This window comes from Drosophila pseudoobscura, chromosome 4, assembly GCF_009870125.1.
Source record: "Drosophila pseudoobscura strain MV-25-SWS-2005 chromosome 4, UCI_Dpse_MV25, whole genome shotgun sequence".
NCBI classification, from domain to species: domain Eukaryota; kingdom Metazoa; phylum Arthropoda; class Insecta; order Diptera; family Drosophilidae; genus Drosophila; species Drosophila pseudoobscura.
Window position 1 is genome coordinate 4,291,652 of NC_046681.1, and position 22,240 is coordinate 4,313,891.

The 22,240-nt window shown below is 43.3% G+C and overlaps 7 protein-coding genes across 10 annotated transcripts; 4 read left to right on the plus strand and 3 right to left on the minus strand.

Annotated features, from left to right (window-relative positions):
• Positions 1-559: 559 nt before the first annotated feature.
• On the minus strand, positions 560-3,103 carry l(2)34Fc (lethal (2) 34Fc). The gene is made up of 2 exons (XM_015181299.2): positions 2,999-3,103; positions 560-1,188 (listed from the first exon to the last, which is right to left on the minus strand). The coding sequence occupies exon 2, from the start codon at positions 1,181-1,183 to the stop codon at positions 704-706; it is 480 nt and encodes a 159-aa protein (XP_015036785.2). The 5' UTR covers positions 1,184-1,188; positions 2,999-3,103; the 3' UTR covers positions 560-703.
• Positions 3,104-3,875: 772 nt separating this feature from the next.
• LOC117184152 (uncharacterized) lies at positions 3,876-4,584 on the plus strand. 3 transcript variants are annotated; one of them, XM_033380591.1, is made up of 2 exons: positions 3,876-4,181; positions 4,238-4,584. In XM_033380591.1, the coding sequence occupies exons 1-2, from the start codon at positions 3,980-3,982 to the stop codon at positions 4,498-4,500; spliced, it is 465 nt and encodes a 154-aa protein (XP_033236482.1). In that variant the 5' UTR covers positions 3,876-3,979; the 3' UTR covers positions 4,501-4,584. The 3 variants fall into 3 exon arrangements, with proteins under 3 accessions (XP_033236482.1, XP_033236483.1, XP_033236481.1); XM_033380592.1 differs by having other exon boundaries at positions 3,880-4,181; positions 4,244-4,584; XM_033380590.1 differs by having other exon boundaries at positions 3,895-4,181; positions 4,235-4,573.
• Positions 4,567-7,019, minus strand: l(2)34Fd (lethal (2) 34Fd). Its single transcript, XM_001356162.4, has 4 exons — positions 6,868-7,019; positions 6,410-6,811; positions 5,636-6,357; positions 4,567-5,573 (listed from the first exon to the last, which is right to left on the minus strand). Exons 1-4 carry the CDS (start codon positions 6,931-6,933, stop codon positions 4,571-4,573), a joined length of 2,193 nt encoding a protein of 730 aa, XP_001356198.2. The 5' UTR covers positions 6,934-7,019; the 3' UTR covers positions 4,567-4,570.
• Positions 7,020-7,253: 234 nt separating this feature from the next.
• Rab14 (RAS oncogene family member Rab14) lies at positions 7,254-10,523 on the plus strand. Of its 2 annotated transcripts, none has more exons than XM_015181297.2 (5): positions 7,254-7,592; positions 9,158-9,271; positions 9,330-9,510; positions 9,578-9,760; positions 9,819-10,523. In XM_015181297.2, exons 2-5 carry the CDS (start codon positions 9,166-9,168, stop codon positions 9,994-9,996), a joined length of 648 nt encoding a protein of 215 aa, XP_015036783.1. In that variant the 5' UTR covers positions 7,254-7,592; positions 9,158-9,165; the 3' UTR covers positions 9,997-10,523. The 2 variants fall into 2 exon arrangements, with proteins under 2 accessions (XP_015036783.1, XP_001356197.3); XM_001356161.4 differs by lacking the exon at positions 7,254-7,592 and adding an exon at positions 8,809-9,095.
• A 1,122-nt stretch (positions 10,524-11,645) lies between these two features.
• Positions 11,646-13,198, plus strand: Or13a (Odorant receptor 13a). Its single transcript, XM_002133167.3, has 2 exons — positions 11,646-11,779; positions 11,839-13,198. The coding sequence occupies exon 2, from the start codon at positions 11,899-11,901 to the stop codon at positions 13,150-13,152; it is 1,254 nt and encodes a 417-aa protein (XP_002133203.2). The 5' UTR covers positions 11,646-11,779; positions 11,839-11,898; the 3' UTR covers positions 13,153-13,198.
• A 783-nt stretch (positions 13,199-13,981) lies between these two features.
• Positions 13,982-17,965, plus strand: LOC6902687 (nardilysin-like). The gene is made up of 4 exons (XM_033380589.1): positions 13,982-14,185; positions 14,238-15,860; positions 15,948-16,232; positions 16,286-17,965. The coding sequence occupies exons 1-4, from the start codon at positions 14,124-14,126 to the stop codon at positions 17,505-17,507; spliced, it is 3,192 nt and encodes a 1,063-aa protein (XP_033236480.1). The 5' UTR covers positions 13,982-14,123; the 3' UTR covers positions 17,508-17,965.
• Positions 17,966-20,009: 2,044 nt separating this feature from the next.
• Positions 20,010-21,661, minus strand: LOC6902686 (uncharacterized). The gene is made up of 5 exons (XM_033380594.1): positions 21,165-21,661; positions 20,949-21,103; positions 20,679-20,889; positions 20,522-20,629; positions 20,010-20,465 (listed from the first exon to the last, which is right to left on the minus strand). The coding sequence occupies exons 1-5, from the start codon at positions 21,509-21,511 to the stop codon at positions 20,090-20,092; spliced, it is 1,197 nt and encodes a 398-aa protein (XP_033236485.1). The 5' UTR covers positions 21,512-21,661; the 3' UTR covers positions 20,010-20,089.
• Between the last annotated feature and the right edge of the window lie 579 nt (positions 21,662-22,240).

Sequence of the window (22,240 nt, forward strand, 5' to 3'; positions counted from 1 at the left end):
TTAACCCACTTAAGCCCCCTTTATTTAAACAGTTCAACGACTACAGGTAACTGGCGAAAAATATTAACGATAGTAAATTCTTCTTGACATATCTTTCAATTGAACTGCGCTCAAACTATTCAATTTTCATTATTTTCGGTGGAATATTAAAATACCCCCTTGGTTTACAATGGGTTAATCGTTCTGCAACAAGGATTGGAAACCATATTCCTCGATTATGATATTCCGTCAAATATTATTAGCTAGATAGAACTTTCAGCGTTGTCCACATAATTTTATCCGATTAATGAATCAATTTTCTACTTGATTGGCTTATTTTTAATAGGTGCATTTATTGGATCTTGTCTAAAAAAAGGTTTTAGCGAAAGAGGTAAAACAAATAACGTAAATCATTCTGCTGTCACCTTGTTGAATATTGTGATGCTGAACAGCTGACTGGTTGGACAATCGAAAGCTGACTTGTATGAGACACATCTTACGGTACTTGAGTATCGACATCTCAGCCGTTTTTTTTTTATTCAATTTGAAAACCCCTACAGTTCCTGAATCAAATGCAACATTTTCTTTAAAGAAATTCATTAAATTTTGACTTTATTCCAAAAAATACTTGGTTCCAAATTGATTTGGAACATTAACGGTGAACTCCATTATAGATTTCCAAACAAATCATGAAATATCTATCACAAATACTGAGTTACTGCAGTTACTCCACGTCAACGTCTTTGGTGACTCGTCCCACCCAGTAGACGAAACTAGTTTGTACCACAGTAGCCATAAACTTGACGTTGCCCTTGTAGCCTGCTGGTGGGATCCATTCGAATTTGACGCTAGTCAGTGGACTGCCCTTGGTGGCCTTCAGGTGAGTCAGCGTGTCTGCCTTGCCCGAGCAGTCCAGTGTCTGGGAATGGGCGGAATCGACCACCTTAAATTGGCCCACCACCCGGTTCTGTCCGTCGCGGGCCTGGATCATGAAGCCAAGGAACTCATCACCGCCGAGGGTAAGCTGTAGTTTCTGACCGCCTTGTACATGCGGGGGACCATCTATTCTGTACGGGGGCTTCTCCGTCTGCAGCTTAGCCCCGTGCTGTGGCGTCAGGTCCCGACAGGCGACCTTGGGACCGCCATCCGAGTAGGCGTGGACACTGATGGCCAGGCAGGCAGCGATCACGAGGAATCGGAACATTGTCGCTGTGTGGGAAGAAAGGGGAATAATTATAGTCAAAAACTAGCATTTATTTAAATTTTTCAATAACTAAGTTCCTTTGTGGCTGCTGCTGCTTTTACATTCGCATGGCTTTTAGCTGCATTTAGTTGCTTTTCGTTCATTAATTAATTAACATCTGCACTGAAGTGAGACTTTTTGCGGTGAGGCCTTGGCCAGCTTGACTATGTGGTGTAGTTTGTGTTTTTATAAATGTATATTTTGCTAAAACGTTTTTACATACATATATTACAGACATACATACGATGTACACATGAATATGCAATTATAAATGCATCGGAAACCTGCCCCGATTATGCAGTTTGCCAGCGCCGTCTTTATTATGCAGTTTGTTCAGTTTCTATCGCGAGTCATGCCACGCATACATACATACATATGTATATTTGCAAACATATGTTTGGCACAGCCTTGGCAGTTGACAGCTGGGGATTCTAATCTAAGACCTGACAGTGGGCTGGAACCTTTTTGTAACTGCCAGAGATTGAACTCTGAAGAACCAGTTGGAGCATCATAAGTACTTTTAGCACTTTGCATGCTTCAGTTTGGCTAAACGAACAAAACCAATTGACAGTTCAAGCACGCTTTTGTCATAAATCTTCCATTCGCAAAAATACGACGAAGAAGGAGACAAACGGAGATCTGTACATACTGTGTGTGTATAATCAAACAATTATAAACTTGGCCAACTTGCAAGCTGATTAAAACAAATTTGTCAAAATCAATAAACTGGTTTTTCGGCCAAACACGAAAACTTTGAAAACCCGTTTTTAGTACATCATTTCCATACGATATGAACGATAGACTTTATAATTATTTTCTGAATTGTCACTACTCTTCGATTATAATCGTGTTAAAGTGCTTGACAATTGGAGAATCGTGTACAACATTAAATGTTTAATGCTTCCTCAGACAAACTTCAGGTTCAAGGTAGATCCGAGTGAAGTCGAGTCGAGTGTGGAGAGATCTAATTGAGCAGCAAAGCTCTTGTCGCAGCTCTTGGACCCGAGCTCCAACAGTTCGAAGAGACCTTGTCAACCAACGCCTAAGACCCCAGCGCGAAGACAAGACCCGATTTGTCTTCTTGCAATATGCTAAAGTTCAGCATTGGACAAGTTAATGTCTACGTCTGCGCCAAGTCTCGCCTTACTTTGTCTTCTGTTTTTGTCGTTTCTCTATCCGTGTGTTTATGGGCCTTTGTCCAACCGGTTGTTTGATTTGTTTAGATAAAATCTCATTGGTAATTTAATTTTTTGGCTTTTGCGTATTTCTGTGCCTGCCATTACGCTGAGCTCTTGGCAGAGGCCGCAATTAGCCCGGCTCTGTAATATATGTATTATGATTATCAAATGGCTGGATGGAGTTGCTGAAGCTTGAAGTTCCCATAGAATTCAAAACTATGGAAACTCATTTTAAACGGCAGGCCAAACGTTAAATATAAATACAGTAATTAAGGGAAGATTCAAAACAATAGGCTAATACTATTATTATATCGTAGAAGGTCTCTCGGTTAGATTTACAGAATCTTAAGTGGCTATAGTAAAGAATTTTGAGTTAATTGCTTGGGTCCATTGCAATGCCATTGAAAGGACTTTGATGTGTTCCTAGCAGTTCACAGAATGACAGTGCAACAGCCTAGGACAAAGAATTTTTCATTTGTTTCTCTAAAAGAAAAGACACCACACTACAGAAATTTCCAGCCTTCACTAAACTGATCTGATCGCTTGGGATCATCAATAGTATTATCCACTTATCCACTTTGGTACTCGTATTACGTACCACTCTTAGAGAAAGACTAGCACAAACGATTCAAAAGAAAAACTTGAAATGAGCTGAAAATTCTACAACAGCTTCGTATTTATACGAAAAGGAGATCTGCAATACAAGCTGCTGAGCTTTGCCGATCGATTGGACTAAAAAGCAGCTACGGTCTGACACAAAAGCTCCAGCCCAAAATGTAAAATGACAGTATACAATTCAGTTCATGGGGACGGGACCGTCCTAGGAATAGAAAAGCTACAATGGAAGACTAAGCTATGACTAAGGTGTTTACTTCGGACTAAAAAAAAATGCCAGGTTAATTAGCAATTCGATCACAGAAAAACTCGCAAACTACAATTCGCTAATAAATGTCACACCTTGGCAGTAGAAAGTTGGATCAGTATGAATAGATTAACTTAGGAAATCGATATGAGGTCTGTTCCGGAATTCATTTTTGAACAGATTACGCGACAACATGGTAAGTTCTGTTCCTGGCTCTAATTGTAACATATTTTGGAAAGTCAATTTACTTGATCGACTGGAATTCAAATTTCCAATAGGATAATAGAATTATTGACTTTCAAAAATATTTATCAGTAGTATATTTTACAGAAAACGTACTTAGCACTTAAAAATTATGATAGAAGTGTAGTATAGGTGCAGCTACATATAAATATACTATCCTTTAAATAAAATAAATTAATAATTTCCCAAAGATTTCATTCTCATTTTCTAGTTAATTCAGTTTTCCAAGAACCGAATCCTTCGAAAATGAAAAAGTTATAGCTAATTTAAAGCAATATACATACATAAGTACATACATATACACGACTATATATACAAAACTATTCTATGCCAAGCAATTTATCGGTTTGCATCTCTGATTTAAATAGTGTGACATTTGGAGAATGCATGTACTATAATTTGATTTATTCGCCAGTCTAGTAGGCCATCCTGTCGGTTTCTCAATCTCTGTCTTCTGAAACATATTATTTCTCCATGAAAAGTATGGGGGCAGAACAATCGGCTTTATGGGCTTCCACACAATTCGGACAGCACGAAGAGACCTTAGAACTGGTAAATTCGGAATTGTTTTTTTGTTCGTATTTCGAAAAAATGGCTGAGCCCAAGACGGGTCCTGTGACACAAGCTCTACTGCGTTTGGTGGAAAACATGCCAAAAAGAAGAGAATCGTTTGTAAGTAAGTAACTCTCCCGATATGAAAGGATCAGGTATTCAGATCTAACCAAGCAGAAGATGCAGCTGCACCACAAACCAATATGAGTTCAGGAAAGAATGGAGAGGAAGATGATGATTTCCACTACAGTGATGGTAGCTTCGTTATAGATTCCATGGCACACATAGAGGAAGAGAGCTACGACGATCACCTGGATTTGGAGCCTCTGCAGATAGCCGAATTCGAGTCCACGGATGAGTATGATATAGTCGCCGAGCCAGTTGACCCTTGTCCATTGCAAGATGCCCTGCCGATGTTCGAGTTGAATGTGGATGACTTTTGAGCAAAGAAACTCAATTTTAATTTAAAATATGAATTTATTTACAAAGCTAATTGCAATTTGTTGAACCTCCCTACTTAAAGTTAACCTTTTTTAGCCTCAGCGATTTGATGGGTCTGACGATACTTCTCCTCTCGTCGCGATGCTTCTTCAGCTCCGCCTCGCGTTTCTTAGCGTGGTACTGTGACTTCTTCTGCTTGTTCACCTCGAAGGTCATTTGTCGATTGCCCAACGAGCGGCCCACATTGGTCACCTGACCTTCCAGCTGGGACATGACGCGTACTCGATCCTGCAGGCTGGCCTGCTTTATGCGCTGCTGCATAAGGCTGTTTCCTTGGTGCTGATCAAGCGGTGTCATTGTGAAGCGTTTGGGAATTGCATTGGTGGATGGATTATGGTAACTTCCATTTTTCAAGGGTCTTGCTTGGTCATTAGTGGCTTCCTTTTGAAGCTGTTTATTATCTTCTGCTTCTCCTATCTCCTCTTCTTCCTCTGCATCATCCTCGCGCAGCCGCTTCACCTGTTTGTAGGCCTGTTTCATTTCCTTGACATATTCCCGTCTGTCATCGTCATCCGAAGAGGCCTCATCACCACTCTCCTCTTCCTTCTCGCGGTCGCTCTTTTCAAAACCGAATAGATCCTCGTCATTATCGCTGTCGTCCCGTTGCTGAGCCTCATCGGCATGCAGCTCGGCCACTCTAGCCACCTCCACCCTCTGCTTCAACTCCTTGGCCTTGGACTTGTCCAAGCGGTTGAGAACAGGAGCCAGAAGACGATACTCCTCCGCCTCTTTGTTGGCCGCAAAGTCAGAGTTCTCGAACATAGCCTTGAAACGTGAATCCTCCAGAAGATTGGGCACATTGCGCTGCTTGGCATTGTTTGAGGGATTGGCCTGCTCGTCCATAATCTTGAGAGCCAGCTCCTTGTTGACTTTTGGCAGTTTCGAATCGATCTGCAGACGCGACTTTCTCTCGCTTTCGATCTCCTGCCGGATCTTATCCTTGCGGAACCGGTCAAAGGCGAAGGGTTCAACAACAGCCTTGGCCTTATTATACAAACGAGCGTCCATAAAGTAGCTAAAAAAAGAATAAATTTATTTCCCGGCTCAATCCAAGATTAAGTTCGGCTTTGCACTCACCCATGCATGTAGCCCTTGAGTAGATTGGTGCCAACAAGATGTTCCATGCCCAATTCTGCCAGCTCCTTTGCCGTCACAAACTGATAGTCATCGTAGACATTCTCCAGAACCTCTGATTCGATCTCCTCAGTGAGATTGTCCAGGAACGAGCACCAACGGGGAGCCGGTCCCATTGCGGGGACGTAGTAGGTCAACATTTTCACATCTTCCTGGGCCAGGAAGAACATGCCCGTATCGGGTATGGTACAGAAATCGTTGAACGAGCTGGTTGACTCTACATAGGCGATCTGCTTGCCCGTCTGCTCATCCCACAGTTTCAGCGTCGCCTCGTCTAAGCTATAAACAGCATTCTGGGCAGGGTTAAAGGCCAACCGTTTGATAGGCAGTCGATTCAGGTGATTCTTTACTAGCAGTGGCTGCTTGGCACGTATATCGTAGATAAGAACATGACCAGAGGCTGTGCCCACAGCCATATGCAAACCACTACGATATTTTAGAGCTGTTACTGAGGGAAACTCCTTGACTCCGGGCAATTTCATAGCCACGTCCAAGGTGGAGCAGCGTTGCTTTGTTCGCGGGTCCCATGCCTCAACTGTGCCCTCTTTAGAGCCGGCAACGAGTAGATGATGCTCGGGGTTCACATCGCAGGCGTTCAGACAGCTGGCATCTGTCTCAAAGGGCTGTAGGAACTGTCCACGCTCCAGATTCAGTCGATAAATATCCTAGAAAAGAAGCGATCAGAATGGAGAAGGGATCGATGGTGTTTATGCTCACCTTGCCCACTCCTACAATGTACATATCACAGCTGGGCTTGTGGTATTTCATATCTCGTCCAAAGCGTGGAATCCTGAGCCTATAATGCCGTCCGTGGGCCGCATGAATCTCTACATAGCGGTCGCATTGCAGGAACACCATTTTACAATAGTCGTCGCTAATGACTTCGAACGTGGTCACCTCAGAGTCAAAGCAGCGCTCAAATTTAATGGAGAGATTGGAGACTTCAAAGCATTTGACACGCGGCTTGTACGTTCCTGTGGCTAGGATGTATTGCTGGTCGGGACTCATGCGAATGCTGGTGCACACGCCGGGCATGTCAAAGTCTTGGATGAGCTCGATCTGCCGCCGCGAGTCCACCTTCTTCATCAGCTTTGACTTCTTCCGCCGATCCGTCAGCCACTAAAAGAGACAACTTTCATTTGGCTGCTTCATTTCTTAAATAAGGTTTAACTTACATCCGGCACCGACTTTCCGGCACTCAGGTTGTATATTTTCACATCGTTTACTTCGTTCACGAACATGTTTTCGGCAATATATTAAAAAAATACTGCACATAAACAAACGAAGCACGTGCGCCGCGCTAGAGCTGCAAAGTCAATCGATAGTATAAATACAATCGGTTGTGTAAATGGATGGTTTAAAGCAGAGCTGCATTTTCAGTGCGCAATGTGCTCAAATGCGCATTAAATTGTTTCATAAATTTCCATTTTTTCGGATTCAATATTTACATTCTAAATGTTCTATATAGCTATAGCAAGGAATATGTAAATTATAACTTGAATTCGTCAGTATACCTACGGCATATTTTTTAAATGAGGCGGTATGTTTCGGTATATTTCTGAGGGTCGGACGTTTTATAGATAAATCCGCGGTCACACTGGCAAAAACAAGAAAACGCAAAAGAAAAGTTTCTACTGTTTTTGTGTAATTTGGCAATTAAGAATAATTAAATCAATACCATTTTGGTCGCCTTGCCCTTGCCCATCACACCAGTGCGTGTATGTGCACAGTGCTGTACTGCAGTTTGAATTCGAAGATATCTGGTTGAAAAATCTGCTTGCCCGAAAACAACAATACACATACACAGGCGCACAGGTACACAGGAATACGCAGCCCCCCGCCAGCACTTCGTAACGTAACCGCCCTACATTCCATCCGCTCCCTAAGGTGAACTAAAACGGTGAGTAATATTGCGGTATGCTCGTGTCTAAGCCAATTATAAGCGCTGTGTTTCTGATTAAATTATTTAAAATGGAAAACTATCTGCCGAAGAGTGGTGGGTGGTGGATTGGTTGTTCCTGACGCGTCATACTTTCCCATGTACTAAAATTGTACTCGCTCTCTCCCTCTCTCTTCCGCTCTTAATTTTTCTGTATTTTGCTGAGTACTCCTTCCCCCGCGCTGCGCGTATCCCCTGTAACTGTATCCACCCCTCCAATGGCTTTCGCCGTTGTTTTGGGTCCGCCTTTGTGCCTTTGTGCTTCTCGTGCACACTGTGCACTGCACCCCCTGGTTGGTAGGGGCGGGGTGCTGGATTGATCCATTCTACGCATTTTAGACCTCACAGTTTCCGCCCCCCTCCCAACTTCAGCCGCTCAGCGCTCCTTTGGCTGGGTGGCCTCTTGTGTGTCGACTGATAAGACTCGAGACCAGCGACCCGGACAAATCTAAATTTCATGTCGCGGGATTCCAGGGAGTCTATAAAATTGATTATTATTGTGCCGTTTCAAAAGCCATTAAACAGTATGGAGGGTATACGGATCGCAGGGGCACACGTATCATACCCAAGTCTTGGAAATAGGTCAAGAGTGTCTGAGAAAAGATTTTTACTTTTCTTCCCATTGCCTAGCCCCTCTTTACAAAGATAATGTATAGTGAAAGCTCTCTAACTTACTTTTAGACTCATCCGGGATTACTAGTACTAGTTAATAATTTGTAGACATGACGAGTCTCTTTATTATGAACAAGAGTAAGAGAAATTATTTTGTTTTGCTTACCATGTAAAAATAGGCAGATAAACAGCTACATACCAACGCAAGTATTTCTTGGACTTGCGATATACTCGAAGAGGGAATGAATGAGCGAAAGCGCATATCGAAAGGCTAGTGAAACAGCTAGTGTTCCTGGTAATCTTCAATTGCATTCAACTGCCACGCTGGCACCGCGACCTTGAGACCAGCATCGTCACACTTCAGTCAATGGTATGCTCCATTCACTTGCGCCCCTCGCAAGCACGGCCCCTATAAAAGCCCTCGGGGCGATGCTGACACTTCAGCAACTTCACATCAAGTGTCATGCGTGCTGCCCCCTGGAGGGTTTTGCCCGCCTCAACATCACTTTGGCTTTTTCGTTGGGTTCGATTCAGTGATCAAAGAAACCTGGTCGGCTGTTCAAATACAGGCATGCCTAGAAAAATATCGGGGGCAGCTCACAAAAAAGGGGGAGCAAAATGTTGTGAAGTTGGAGTCACCTCGACGCCGCAGAACGAATTGATGTAGCGCGGCAATAACTTGATAAGCATTCTGTGGTAGTTCCCGTGCATGTGCCTGCATAAATATAGCACAAACCTCTTCGTCGACTGTTTTCTTGGGTTGAAGGGTCAGCACAATGGCTGTCAAGATGAGCAAAATACGAGGCATTGCGAACAAACTGCACGAACGCATAGACTGTCTTATTGAAAAATGTGTGGATGTTCCCGAAGAAGCTGGTTTTTGGAAGTGACTAAATTTCTTTGTCCTCTTGCAGGTCCCAATATGACGGCAGCCCCGTACAACTATAACTACATCTTCAAATATATCATCATCGGGGACATGGGCGTGGGAAAGTCCTGCCTGCTGCATCAGTTTACCGAAAAAAAATGTGAGTTGATCTCCAGCGAAATATCGAGCCTTCCACTAAACTATTCCCTTTTCTCAAGTTATGGCCAATTGCCCGCACACAATTGGCGTGGAGTTTGGCACGCGCATCATCGAGGTAGACGACAAAAAAATCAAGCTACAGATCTGGGACACAGCGGGCCAGGAGCGATTCCGGGCAGTTACACGCTCCTACTACAGAGGAGCCGCCGGCGCCCTAATGGTTTATGATATAACGAGACGGTGAGCAGATTCAAAGGAAGATCCTAATCTGTAAGACTCGAACTTAATCCTTATGAAATTTTTTTAGCTCCACGTACAATCACTTGAGCAGCTGGCTCACCGACACGCGCAATCTCACAAACCCCAGCACTGTAATATTTCTTATTGGTAACAAGTCCGACCTGGAGAGCACTCGTGAAGTGACCTACGAGGAGGCCAAGGAGTTTGCCGACGAGAATGGCCTCATGTTTCTCGAAGCAAGTGCAATGACGTAAGTATAAACCAGCAGGAAATGAAGTGCAATTCCGAAATAAAATGTATTCCAACAGTGGACAAAATGTTGAGGAAGCTTTTCTCGAAACCGCACGCAAGATCTATCAGAACATCCAGGAGGGACGGCTCGATCTAAATGCGTCCGAGTCAGGGGTGCAGCACCGACCCTCGCAGCCAACACGAACCTCCCTAAGTAGCGAGGCCGCGAATGTCAAGGATCAGTGCTCATGCTAAATGGATAAACCTTAACTTTACACACTCCTAGTTATAAAAATCTATCTTAATTTTTAGCCCAACTCGTAATCATAATGATTTCTGATATATCGAAAGCAAGCAAGAAACCAATGTATCTATCTAGTTGAATGATTCGATTAGTCGTGGACGTGTGAACAGAACAACTAAACCAAAATATAAAAGCCCCCCCTCCCCATAAATAAGCAAAAATTCAACATTTGTATTATGGAGAAAGCATATTTATTAGAAAATTGATACAATTGTTGGTTAGCGCGAGTATTTCCCACGGATCGTTAAAGGAACCAAAGTTTTGACTATGAAATTTCGAAAGGTTTATCGCTCTATACCATACACTTAAGAATTTGGTACACACACACCTTAGGTACTTTCGTTCTATAAACCTTGTGTTTTGTTGGCTCTATCTCTGTATATATATGAATTTTGTATCTCCTTTATAAACACTTTTTTGTTGAGTATTTGTTGTAGACGCGTGCGAAGTAATAAGTAAACGAACAATGTTATATGAATATTAACGACGTATTAATGGCATAATGCAATAGGAAATAAAGAATTGGTATTTATAAAACCCCCAATATGAATGACTTTCCATCTCTAATTCAAATGCTAAATAGAAACACTGTCGCGCGTTTGAAAAGAAGCGCAATCATCATGCATATCAAGTCAATGACTCGTCGCACACTTGGGCGCCCTGCTAAATATTGTGTGCGCACACCGCTGTGCTGGCTGTGTTCTTGCATTTGTATGATTTCCGTTTCTTGCAAATTAGTAAGAAATGGGCCTATACAACTTGTAGTGTCATACTTGAGCATCTGATTTGAAAACTTTTGTCCATTTCCGAATTATAAATGCCAGCAATTCCAAAACCGCAGAACAATCGAAGAATACGTTAGAACACATACCCATTAATTAAAATACGCAGGACCCTCAACACAAAACAAAAATTTTAAAAAGCATAAAATCAAATACTTTCACACTATTTTATGTGTGTTACAGGAGCACATGCAACGCGGCTCGAACCGAACGAGAGCCAGAGCCTGGGACCCAATGCAGAAAATTCGGTTGCTATGTTTTCGTTGTATGAACTGACACATCTATGTATGTATATACTGTATGATTAGTGATATTATATTATCAAAGACTATACAATACCATACCCCGATGTTTCATGAGGGACCAAAAAGATGTGCTGTGGCGGTCTTTTTAGTGATGCCCCGTAGAAACTCCTCTTTTCACCTACATCCGGCCCCGCTGTCTGTTCAGTCAATGGCTTGGGCAGCTGAGTCGGTGCCAGAATCTAACAACAAATACACAGTCTTCGGGGAGGCGCAGAAAACAAGAAAACAACAATCTTTGATACACCAAACTGATGTTCGAGACAGAGGTCTATGCAGCGTTTCCATTTTTTGAAATTTTCGGACCGAAAATTGTGCCCCGATTGTCATTTAACATAACACATCATGTGCGTGAAGGTTGTTTATACTTTTCCACCCGGACGCCTGTGAAAAGATACTTCGTTCATAAACCGCAACGTACATATGTGGAGCGATCCCGTTTGCCACCTTTTTATATACAAAATGACAAATTCATGATTAAAACAGAAATATGACAAAAAATACTCTTGTTTTGCCAAATATTTGTGTATTTAAGGAAAATTAACTGTAAGCTTCGTATCACCGACCATTTAAACCGTATAATTTGGTAGCTACCCTGGTGAAGGCTTTTAATGAATATTTTAAGGACGTCCATTACACGCCGCAGGCCGGTATTTGACTCATATAAAATTCTCTTTCAAATTTCCTATACATTTAGAAATTTAATCAGATATAAAAGCGTTATCGGTTAGTTCTTTCCATTGACAAGGCACTGGTACTTCAAAAAGTCATGTTTAACCTACAGCAATACACAGCTATCACTTTTCGTTTACCAGTTCAATGTGTTTGGCTGAAGCTGAATGGCTCTTGGCCATTTGTGCCCTCATCAAGGAAGGATAACAGCTCAATGTGTTCTATACTATACACCGCGTGGGCTTGGTACGTCATAGTATCCGTTGGTATAACGATCGGGTTTCAAACAGCATATTTGGTAACCCACCTTTCCGATATTATTATGACTACGGAAAATTGTTGCACCACATTCATGGGCGCCCTAAACTTTGTGAGATTGCTTCATTTACGATTTAACCAGCGAAAATTTCGGCAATTAATTGAACAATTTGAACGCGATATTTGGATTCCAGAAAACACCCACATCAGTGTTAACGCCGAGTGCCATAAGCGAATGTTCACCTTTACCATCATGACGGGTCTGCTTTCCTGCCTAATATGTATGTACTGCGCCCTGCCGTTGGTGGAAATATTCTTTCGTACTGGAGTAGACGCAGTAGAGAAACCATTTCCCTATAAAATGCTGTTCCCATACGATCCGTACAGCAGTTGGATGCGTTATGTGTTCACCTACATGTTTACGTCGTATGCCGGAATTTGTGTGGTGACCACATTGTTTGCCGAAGATTCAATTTTTGGGTTTTTCATAACGTACACCTGTGGACAGTTCCGACTGCTGCATGAACGTGTCGACAACGTACTGACTGCGGCTAAAGAACGAGCTGACGAGCAACATTTGCAGCTGCAACGACTGCACAATATTGTTCACCAGCACAACAAAATTATCAGGTTCGCCAAGTGTTTGGAAGACTTTTTTAATCCCATACTCTTGGTGAATCTAATGATATCATCGCTTCTAATTTGCATGGTTGGTTTTCAAATAATTACTGGAAAAAATATGTTCATTGGAGAATACGTTAAATTTATTGTGTACATATCCTCCGCGATTTCACAGTTATATGTGCTTTGTGAAAATGGTGATGCGTTGATTATACACTCCACAAATACAGCCCGCCACCTCTATGGATGTGATTGGGAGAATCCAGACATACGCAATTTTTATTCATACACTTCCATGAGCCATCAGTTGCGTAATGACTTAAAATTTATGATACTGTGTAGTCAACGACCAGTCAGAATAACGGCGTTTAAATTTTCAACTCTCTCTCTTCAAAGCTTTACGGCGATTCTAAGTACATCAATGAGCTATTTCACATTACTGCGTTCGCTTTACTACGAAGATCAATTGTAAAAGATTCTCTCACGCATAACATATAATAAATAGCACTTTTCCAACAAAAAAACTTTTTTAATTTACACACGTAATTTGCGCCATATCTAATATGGCGTTGGCCTGAACAACTATATACTTAGTTCAAATTATAAATTCTCTAACATTAGTCTGCATTACATAATAGTGTTAGCAAGTTGGATGTTTGGTGGGATGGGATTGAAATTTATAGCCGTTTTTATGGATTGTTTAAAAACTAAAGCATCGTATTTATCTATAAGTAATTCCACTTTTAACGACAGGAAACGTTGTGAGTTCCTGCTACGGCCGCAGACATCCATTTTCATCACAAATCTAATATACCCCAAAAATTGCGCGGATTGTTGCCTATTTGTATTCCAGTTCTTAGTATTATTCGGAGGAAAAACGAGTTGATGGAAAACTATTCCTAGGGAATCTAAGGAAGCAAGACAATTCTTTCATTTCAACTTGGCATATCCTAGAACTACGAGCTCCCATGGAACCATAGTTTATTATCTTATCTTAATATTTGTACCAAAACGATGTTATTCAACAAGCACAGCCTTTTCAGAACAGCCAATATTATTTCAGAGTTATAGTAAATCATCGCTGTTACCTGTCACAACAAAGACTACATCTACATTTTACATCTGGTCTCGGTGCCTTTTCTAGTGTGATACTGAAATACGATACGACCACTAACCATACAGTATATATACTGTATACTGTATGGTTAGTGATACGACTTTAAGTCAATCGATGGTTCTGAGCGATCAATACTATCGCAAGAACGGAAGGCCACCACTGAAAGTTGTCTCCCGCATTTTCCTCCATATTGGTTTTTGTGTGAAGCTGGCGTTGGCGGATTTTATAATATCGAACCCAATTAACTAATCGAAACTAATTAAAATAAAACTCGCATTTAGGTCCAACGTATAGTTAAACACTGTGTTATTAGACGACACATTATAATGGCGGAAGTAAAGCATCTGGAGGATCCCCACAAATCGGAGAACGACAGGAAAATGTACAAGTAAGTGAATTGGTGAGACACGCCATCGAAACGATACTCAATTGCCTTTTAGATCTCTTGTGCTGGGCAATGGGTTACAAGTTTTGATCGTTTCGGCACCATCGGTTGGCATTGGATTTCCCAATAACTCCTCCTGTGCCTTGATGATCGACCACGGTCCATTCGCCGATCCGTGCAACTATCAGGGCCTGGCCCACCTTCTGCAACATATGGTATTCATGGGCAGCACGCCAGATTCGGCGGAGAATGTCTTCTTTGCGCATGTGGAAAAAAACGGCGGCGAATGCTTCTCATCAATCTTCAGCGAGGACACGCTTTTCTCGTTTACTGTGCCCGATGAACACTTGGATTCGAGTTTAGAATACTTAATGTTCTCTCTGAAGCATCCGTTGATGCTGCAGGAGACGATGGAACGTGCCCGTGCTCTCGTGGACTTTCAGTTTCAGCAGAAGGTGCAAAAAGATGTATTGCGTCGCAACCAGCTGCTCGCCAGTCTGGCCACCGATGGCTATCCGCATGGCTCCTTTAACTGGGGTAACATGAAATCGCTTAAGGATAAAGTCGATGACAGTGCCCTGCACAGAGCCCTTCACGATGCCTGGCGCGATAACTATGCGGCCAATCGCATGTACGTGTGCCTGCAGGGTATCATGCCTATCGATGTGCTAGAGAACATGGTGGTACGCCACTTTTCCAAGCTACGCCGCAATGACATCAAGGCGCCCGACCTGACCAAGTTCGATTACCGCAACGCCTTCCGTCCGGCGTTCCACGAGCAAGTCTTCCTCGTGAAGGCCGTGGAGAAATGGCGCAAGTTTGAGCTAACCTGGGTGCTTCCTAACATGCGTCAGTACTATCACAGCAATCCCGATAAGTTACTCTCCTACCTGATCGAGTACAAGGGATACGGTAGTCTCTACGCCTACCTAGAGCGCCGCCACTGGGCCCACTATCTCCATGCTGGCATAGACGAGACCGGCTTCAATCTACACTCAATGCACTCATTTTTTAAAGTGGACATTGGCCTCACCGACGAGGGATTCCAGCACATCGATCAGGTTCTGTCCGCCACCTTTGCCTATTTGAAGGTCTTCTCCAACTGTTCCAGTGGTTCCTTGCGTCAGTTGTACGAACAGCAGCAGAAGATTAAGGTCGCAGAGTTTCGTCTCCCTGACCGTATCGATAAACACGATGTCGATGAACTGGTCATCAAAAGCAAATACTATCCCCCCAAGGATATACTCACCGCCAGGGAGCTCTACTTCGACACCGACGAGCAGCACCTGTCCGTACTGATCGGCCACCTGAACAGTTTTAAATTCAATCTAATGATTACCTCGCAAGAGCCGTTCGAGGGCATGCCATACGACAAGCGGGAGGAGTGGCATGGCACCGAGTACACCACGTTACCGATGCCAGCAAAGTGGAAGAAACTGTGGATCGAATCAGAGCCCATTGATGAGCTCTTTCTACCCGGAGCCAATCCCTTTGTGGCCCACGACTTCAAGATGTTTTGGAATGAGCAGGGCAAGCCCACGCTGCCACCTTACCCCAAGAGGTTGGTAAAGACAGACACCTGCGAGCTGTGGTTCCGACAGGATGACAAATTTGGGAAGCCGAAAGCCTACTTATGCTTCTTTTTCATCACGCCGCTGCTGAGTCAGAGTGCGAAGAAGTAAGCGATTTATATGTCACACTAGCCATCTAGTCATCGAATGTATTTCCAATAGTTCTTTCTTGACGCTCCTCTTTTTTTTTTTAGTGCTGCTATGTGCGACTTGTACGTTTCATTGGTGAAAGCGCACGTGCACAAGGAAATGGTTCTCGCCAAAAAGGCAAATCTCAGCTACTGCTTCATGGTTTACGACAATGGTTTGCGGCTATTTGTGAAGGGCTACAATGAAAAGCTCCATCTGATTGTGGAGGCCATTGTCGAAGCTATGGTCAGTGTGGGCGCCACCCTCTGTGAATGTTTGCTCACCACCTACCTCGAGATGCAGGGAGAATCCTACTTAAAACTACTGAAATGTCCATCCCAGTTAGCAACGTATGTGATCTCCATATTATATCTGCATTTCGAATTATAATCTGTGATTTTAGGGACATCCTCGCTCGTGTGCTTGGAGAAAATCCATGGGCCACAATTGACCAGTACAAGTCCCTTAAAGACATCACCATGGAGGATCTCAAGGTATTTGCCCAGAAGTTACCACAAGAGATGTACATCAAGGCCCTCGTACAGGGAAACTACACGGAGGAGTCAGCCCACAAGGTGCTCAATTCGGTACTCAGCCGGTTGAAATGCGAGCCCATTAAAGATCATCGGCTCGTAGAGAATCGTATCGTAAAGCTTCCGCAGCACTGCCCAGTCTTCTGCTACGACACCGCCTGCCTGCACACTACAACCACTACTATCACGAACTTCTACCAAATCGGAGCAAACTCTTTACGCGTGGAGACCATACTCGACCTCTTGAATACGTTGTTCAATAGCCCGGACTTGTATCTCAAGAAACTCGGCGAAGAGATTAATGGCTGGGTCCACGTCAAAAACGGCATTGTCGGCTATGCCCTTACGGTAAACTTGAAAGAGACTTTTGAAGAGGACCGCGCCAAACAAATGCAGAACGAGATTGAGGTATTTCGCTGTAAGGTTTGTATGATTCCCATGCAAATGGAGGCCAAATGCTTCGCATCCTGGGTAGACGACCTTCTCCATTGGGAACTTGCCCCTGCACTTACTCTGTTGGATGAGGTGGCAGAGAATTTTCGCGAGATCATCGGCGGGGACTATATATTCGGTCGTAGACAGAAAAAGGCCGATGTGTTGCGCACTCTAACCAAATCGGATGTCATTCGCTTCCTATTCGATACCGATTGGCGCGAACTGTCTATTCATGTCATAGGACACCAACCGTCAGATACAGTAGACGAAGAGGAAGACGACGTCGAAGACGAAGGGGAGGACGAAGACGAATACGAATACGAAGAGGAGGACAATGTCAAAGAGGAAGGGGAAGACGAAGACGAATACGAATACGAAGAGGAAGGGGAGGACGAAGACGAATACGAAGAGGAGGACGATGTCGAAGAGGAAGGGGAGGACGAAGACGAATACGAAGAGGAGGACGATGTCGAAGAGGAAGGGGAGGACGAAGACGAATACGAAGAGGAGGACGATGTCGAAGAGGAAGACGATGTCGAATACGAAGTGGAATACGAATACGAATTAGAAGTCATGAACAGTGCCATTTCCGAATTCAGAAGCGGTCTCGAGATTTACCCCAAGCGCTCTGTAGAACCATGTGCTGAAGGAAACTAGACGTACCGCAGCCGTCGCCGATTTTCTATGGCAGAATTAAGATTTGCAGAACAAAGATTTGCATACAACGCAGTCAAATCCGTCTACGGATGAATTTCTAAGTTTAAATAAGTATTCATTTTAGAAGTATATTCCCATACATTTATCATTAACTTCACATATGGATATAGATGAATTTCTAAGTTTAGTTCAATATTAATATTACAAGAAAATTACAAGAATATTATCATCATCTTCACATATGGATATAGACTTGCGAAATGTCGTATCTGTCTGATCGTCTTACAAATCTTACATAGATGTGTTTCCCGTCGACAAGAACCTGAAATCAGGGAAGCTGCAAACGGCGGTGACCAGTAAGTGTGGGTTAGTCTGCTGAGCTCTGGCAACATGTTCCTTTAAATGTAATTTGTAATTTTGATCAACTAAATGTATAATAAATCTCCTACGCCACAAACAAAGAAGACGTGTTTCAGTCCGTGGCAGACGATGCGAACGGCAAGTTCTTATCACGACTGGGCTTATAGCTACAAACATAGCTTTAGAAGGGCTTCTCCTCGATCGCAGTCGAAGTCAATCGGAGGCAGATCTGTCCATACATTGAGATTTTAGCATATGATTGTCATTTGAAATCAGATCAGTTGTGAATCGACAGCAAAGTCATCAGGTGCAAAGGAAAAACTCGCTCGCCAGGGGATACGGAGACCATAACATAGATTTAAGGCAGGAAGTTTGTATCGCGGATCTGTGCAATCCTCGATAATTTCCCCCAGTTGTAAGTGGCAGCGGATGACAACAACGAAATGAAAGACAAAATACACTCATCAGGTAAAGATGAAAGTGGTTTCTGAAGTGCTTTCTGAAAATGATCAGTTATTGAAAATTAATCAAACGTTGTGGCAATTTCCAGGTAAAGGTCGGGGGAATAAAGCCGTTTGAAGTTACCTGTGTATTGATATCTTAGCTGTTCTTTCGCGCTCTATCGTTCGTGCTCGGCTTAGCAGCAGCCCCGAGATTCTCTAAAACTCTCTTTCTTTAGTCAGTCTTGAGCTGATCGTCATCATTATCGCCTTCATTTCTATTGTCTTGATCTGATCTTGCCTCTGCATACGATCTTGCAGTTACAGACATTCGAATCGCGCTCTATATATGCATCCCCCTACACAACAACTTTCTATCGTTTTCGGCCACTACCACTGCCGCGTAATATATAAACCTCATAAAGTACATACTTGTATATTGTTACGAACCTTTGTTTTCTTCGGGGCAAGGCCGGCTAGCCAGTCATCCCAGGGCTGGGTACTTCCCAAGCCCTCAGGTCGCACAATATACCAACTAATTGAACATCTCGAACAAATTGAAACAACAAAAGTAACCGACAAAAAAAGAAAACTGCAAACGGACTCTACTCGACAATCAATATTACAGTAACTTCCCTCAACACAGACTTGGACAAGGTCGAGGTGTCGATGTTTTTACCCCCGACGCACCCACCCTACCTGAGATCTGAACAACTTTTTGGAACACCCTGCCATGTGCAGCAGCCTTACCCTCTCGTTGCTGTGGCTCCTCTTCGCCCCATATGAAACGCTTAGCAATTCATTTTCTTCGTTATAATTTTCACTTCAATTTCTACACTTTCTACACACTGCTACACTAAGCCTGCCACTACGGGCGGTTAATAAATAAATAGCTAAATAGAAATAATTAATATAATAAATATAAATAAGTTGCATATAGATATAATATGGGCGGACTTAAATTAGGGGATTAACATATATGTACATATAAAAGGAGACGTCTAACAAAAATAAATAATGGGCAACGCGCTACGTGGCAAGGATTGTGTCTACGAGCCCAGCAAAAAGCAAGCCAGGATGGCGGAGCTGTGACCTATTCCCTGCGGATTGGCCAACAAAAAAAATAAAGTTGGGGTTTCTTTACTCCCCCCTTTGGAGCGGACTCACTCTTGGGTCTCTTTCCCGTCCCGCTAGTCCTGGTTCCTGGTCCCTCACTGATCTGGATCCCCTGGAATCACAGCTTTATTTATCTTTTTTTTTCAGGGTGATGGCCACTACTCCATCCTCATCCCACTCACTTTTTCTTTCAGAACAAAAAAAATCACTAAATCACTATGTCCGGCGCGCATGCTCCTCCGTTGCGGGAATTTTTTTCTCTGAACCCCCTCTTGGCTTAGCTGCTCTGTTTAATGCTCCCGGGCTGCTGATCCCCATCGCTCTCTTCTCAAGGGCATGGCCTGATTCGGGCTGCTGGCGGCTCTCTTTCTTTGGGGTGTGGGTGAGTTGGCTTCGGGACTCCGTTATGGGATGACATCGGGGATACTTTCTCTAATTTTTTTGCAGTTAGTTTGAAAAGTCTATTATGGTCTGACATACGGTCATATGAATGAAAAAAGCAGGCCCAAATTGTGAATAAAAGAAATAAATGTTTGAGTGACCACATAGCTATACCAAAGACAATATAAATAGATAAATAGACTAGTTATGTTGTCTTTGGTTGTACGCAGATTTATTTCGACTTGTGTAGGCGTAAGTAGTGGGTGGGCATGGTACTCGTATTTGCTATTGCAGCGACTTGACGTACTTGGGGCACAAGCATTTCTTGTTCTTCTTCTTTGTGGGTACTGCTGCCGGTGCAGTGGGCTCTTCTGTTTCATCGATGTGCTCACGGTAATGTTCGGGATTGGCCTTCTCGCTGCACTTGATGGCCATGAACTCGAAGAAGTCAATGTTGCGAATATGGTAGTAGAACTGGTCCCTGAACTGGAAGTAATTTGGATACACCTTGTGCTTCAGCATGGCCAGGTAGAGGGTCAGGCGCTGCTGCTCTGATAAGTTGCGCCGCTGCTGTTCCTGATGATGGTTCGCCCAGCTGCGCTTGCTGATCTCCTGCTGCACCAATTGACGCAGACGCGGATGAAGATGGAACAGAACCGACCTGAAAATAAAGGCAATAAAAACTGAACAAGGTTTTGGCTTCTCTGCAGCACTCACTCGTTGAAACGATGCCGCAGCTTTCTGAACTTGATCCGGTCAAAGGGATTGATGAAGTGATGAATCCGATCCGAGTTGGCCAGCTGTGTAGGTAGCTCTACAAAGATCCTAAAAACCATATTCTTAGAAACAATTCCATGCGCTGCTCAATACGTACTTGGCATTTAAAACCATAGGAAATTCAATTGGTTGGGGCCCTGTCTTATAGAGTGGAAAACGTGGAAATTTAACCATATCACTGTCATAAAAATCAAAATCGTTTTTCATGCGATTGTTTATCGACATTAGCTCATTCACATCGATGAAGTAGTTGCCAGCGCAGAAGTTGTACTTGCCCAGGGGAGGAATCGATCTAACCAGCTCAAATCCTGCAAAGGACCTGGTAGGAAGTTGATATGGACGGATGATGGATGGTGTGATTATTTACCCTTTCTTTTACACTCCGTTGAGGAAGATTCTAGGAAGTAGACGGTCCTCCACTTGGGACAGAAGCAGTTGATGAACTTGGTCAGTATTTCGACCCAATTGCGAAATGTGGTCGACAGATTTTTGTCAAAGTCCACCTGTAGCGTGATATCCTCACTGAGGGAAAGACCGTTGGTAGTTCGGTGAATTGGTCGAACATTCTACAGTTGCCGCTTACCGAACGACCAGAGCATTTTCGTCGCATCCAAACTTACGCAACCGGGTCGTGACAACGGCCTGCTTCTCGCTGACAGTTATCCGAAGGTTGATGCCTTCTATATCCACCATGGCGCTCTCGAAAGGCGGTGGCGGTGGCCGTTGCGTGGACCCCCCACCACTGATAGAAGCATGATTTCTCCTCTTCATCCAATCATCTGAGTCTGCCTCGGAAGATTGGCTTGCTTGAAAAGCAGGCAATTTATGTTCTGCAGCATCACCAACGGTGGATACCTCTTTGACCTCAGCTGGATTCAGCTCTTCGATCTGTGGCGCCTTGTACAACCGAATCTTAAGGTTGTCGCACATCAACACCTCCGTCTCAATCTTCAGATCCACGTCCGTGAGGTGTGTGAAGGTGAAGTGGATGCCGGCATAGAGCTGGTGCTGAATGAAATAGGAATAGGAAAATAGGAACCAAATAGGCAGCGGGCTGAAGTACCAGTTCCCCGCGCGACCCTACTATAAAGCGTCTACTGAAAATAAAAATGACTTCATAATGATTACACTATAAATTCTTGATAAAAAAAAATTTCATTCTCTCTCGCTCTGTCTCTCTCCAACACACAGATTTCATGGTCGGCTTTGCCTATTGCAAAATATAAGTTCCTGGATCTCAGAGAATATGAAAGGTAGAGCAACCAATCTTTTGATCCACACTCCTGTGATATCGAACTTGCAGAGATGTTTTTCAAATTTTTTCCCACTCCCTTCCACGCCGAATTGCTGAATTAATAGGATCAGATAGGATCAATATTATAGCAAACATGAAAATCAATTTGCAGTGGCTACGCAGCGTTCGACGGCACATTCTGATTGATTTTCTGTCTCTCTCGCACGTATTCTTCTTCTTAGTTCAATGTTAGCGACGTCTGCCGGAAGAGAGCCATACTGACTATGTATGTATGTATGGGTAAAAATGTAGAGTTGCGGTCGCAGCAGCAACTTACAACGTTCGCCCTCGTTTTTTTTTTAAATCTCGTATTTTTACTGATTTTTTCAAAGGTAGTGCTTTTAAATAGCTTAAGTGTCTTACGC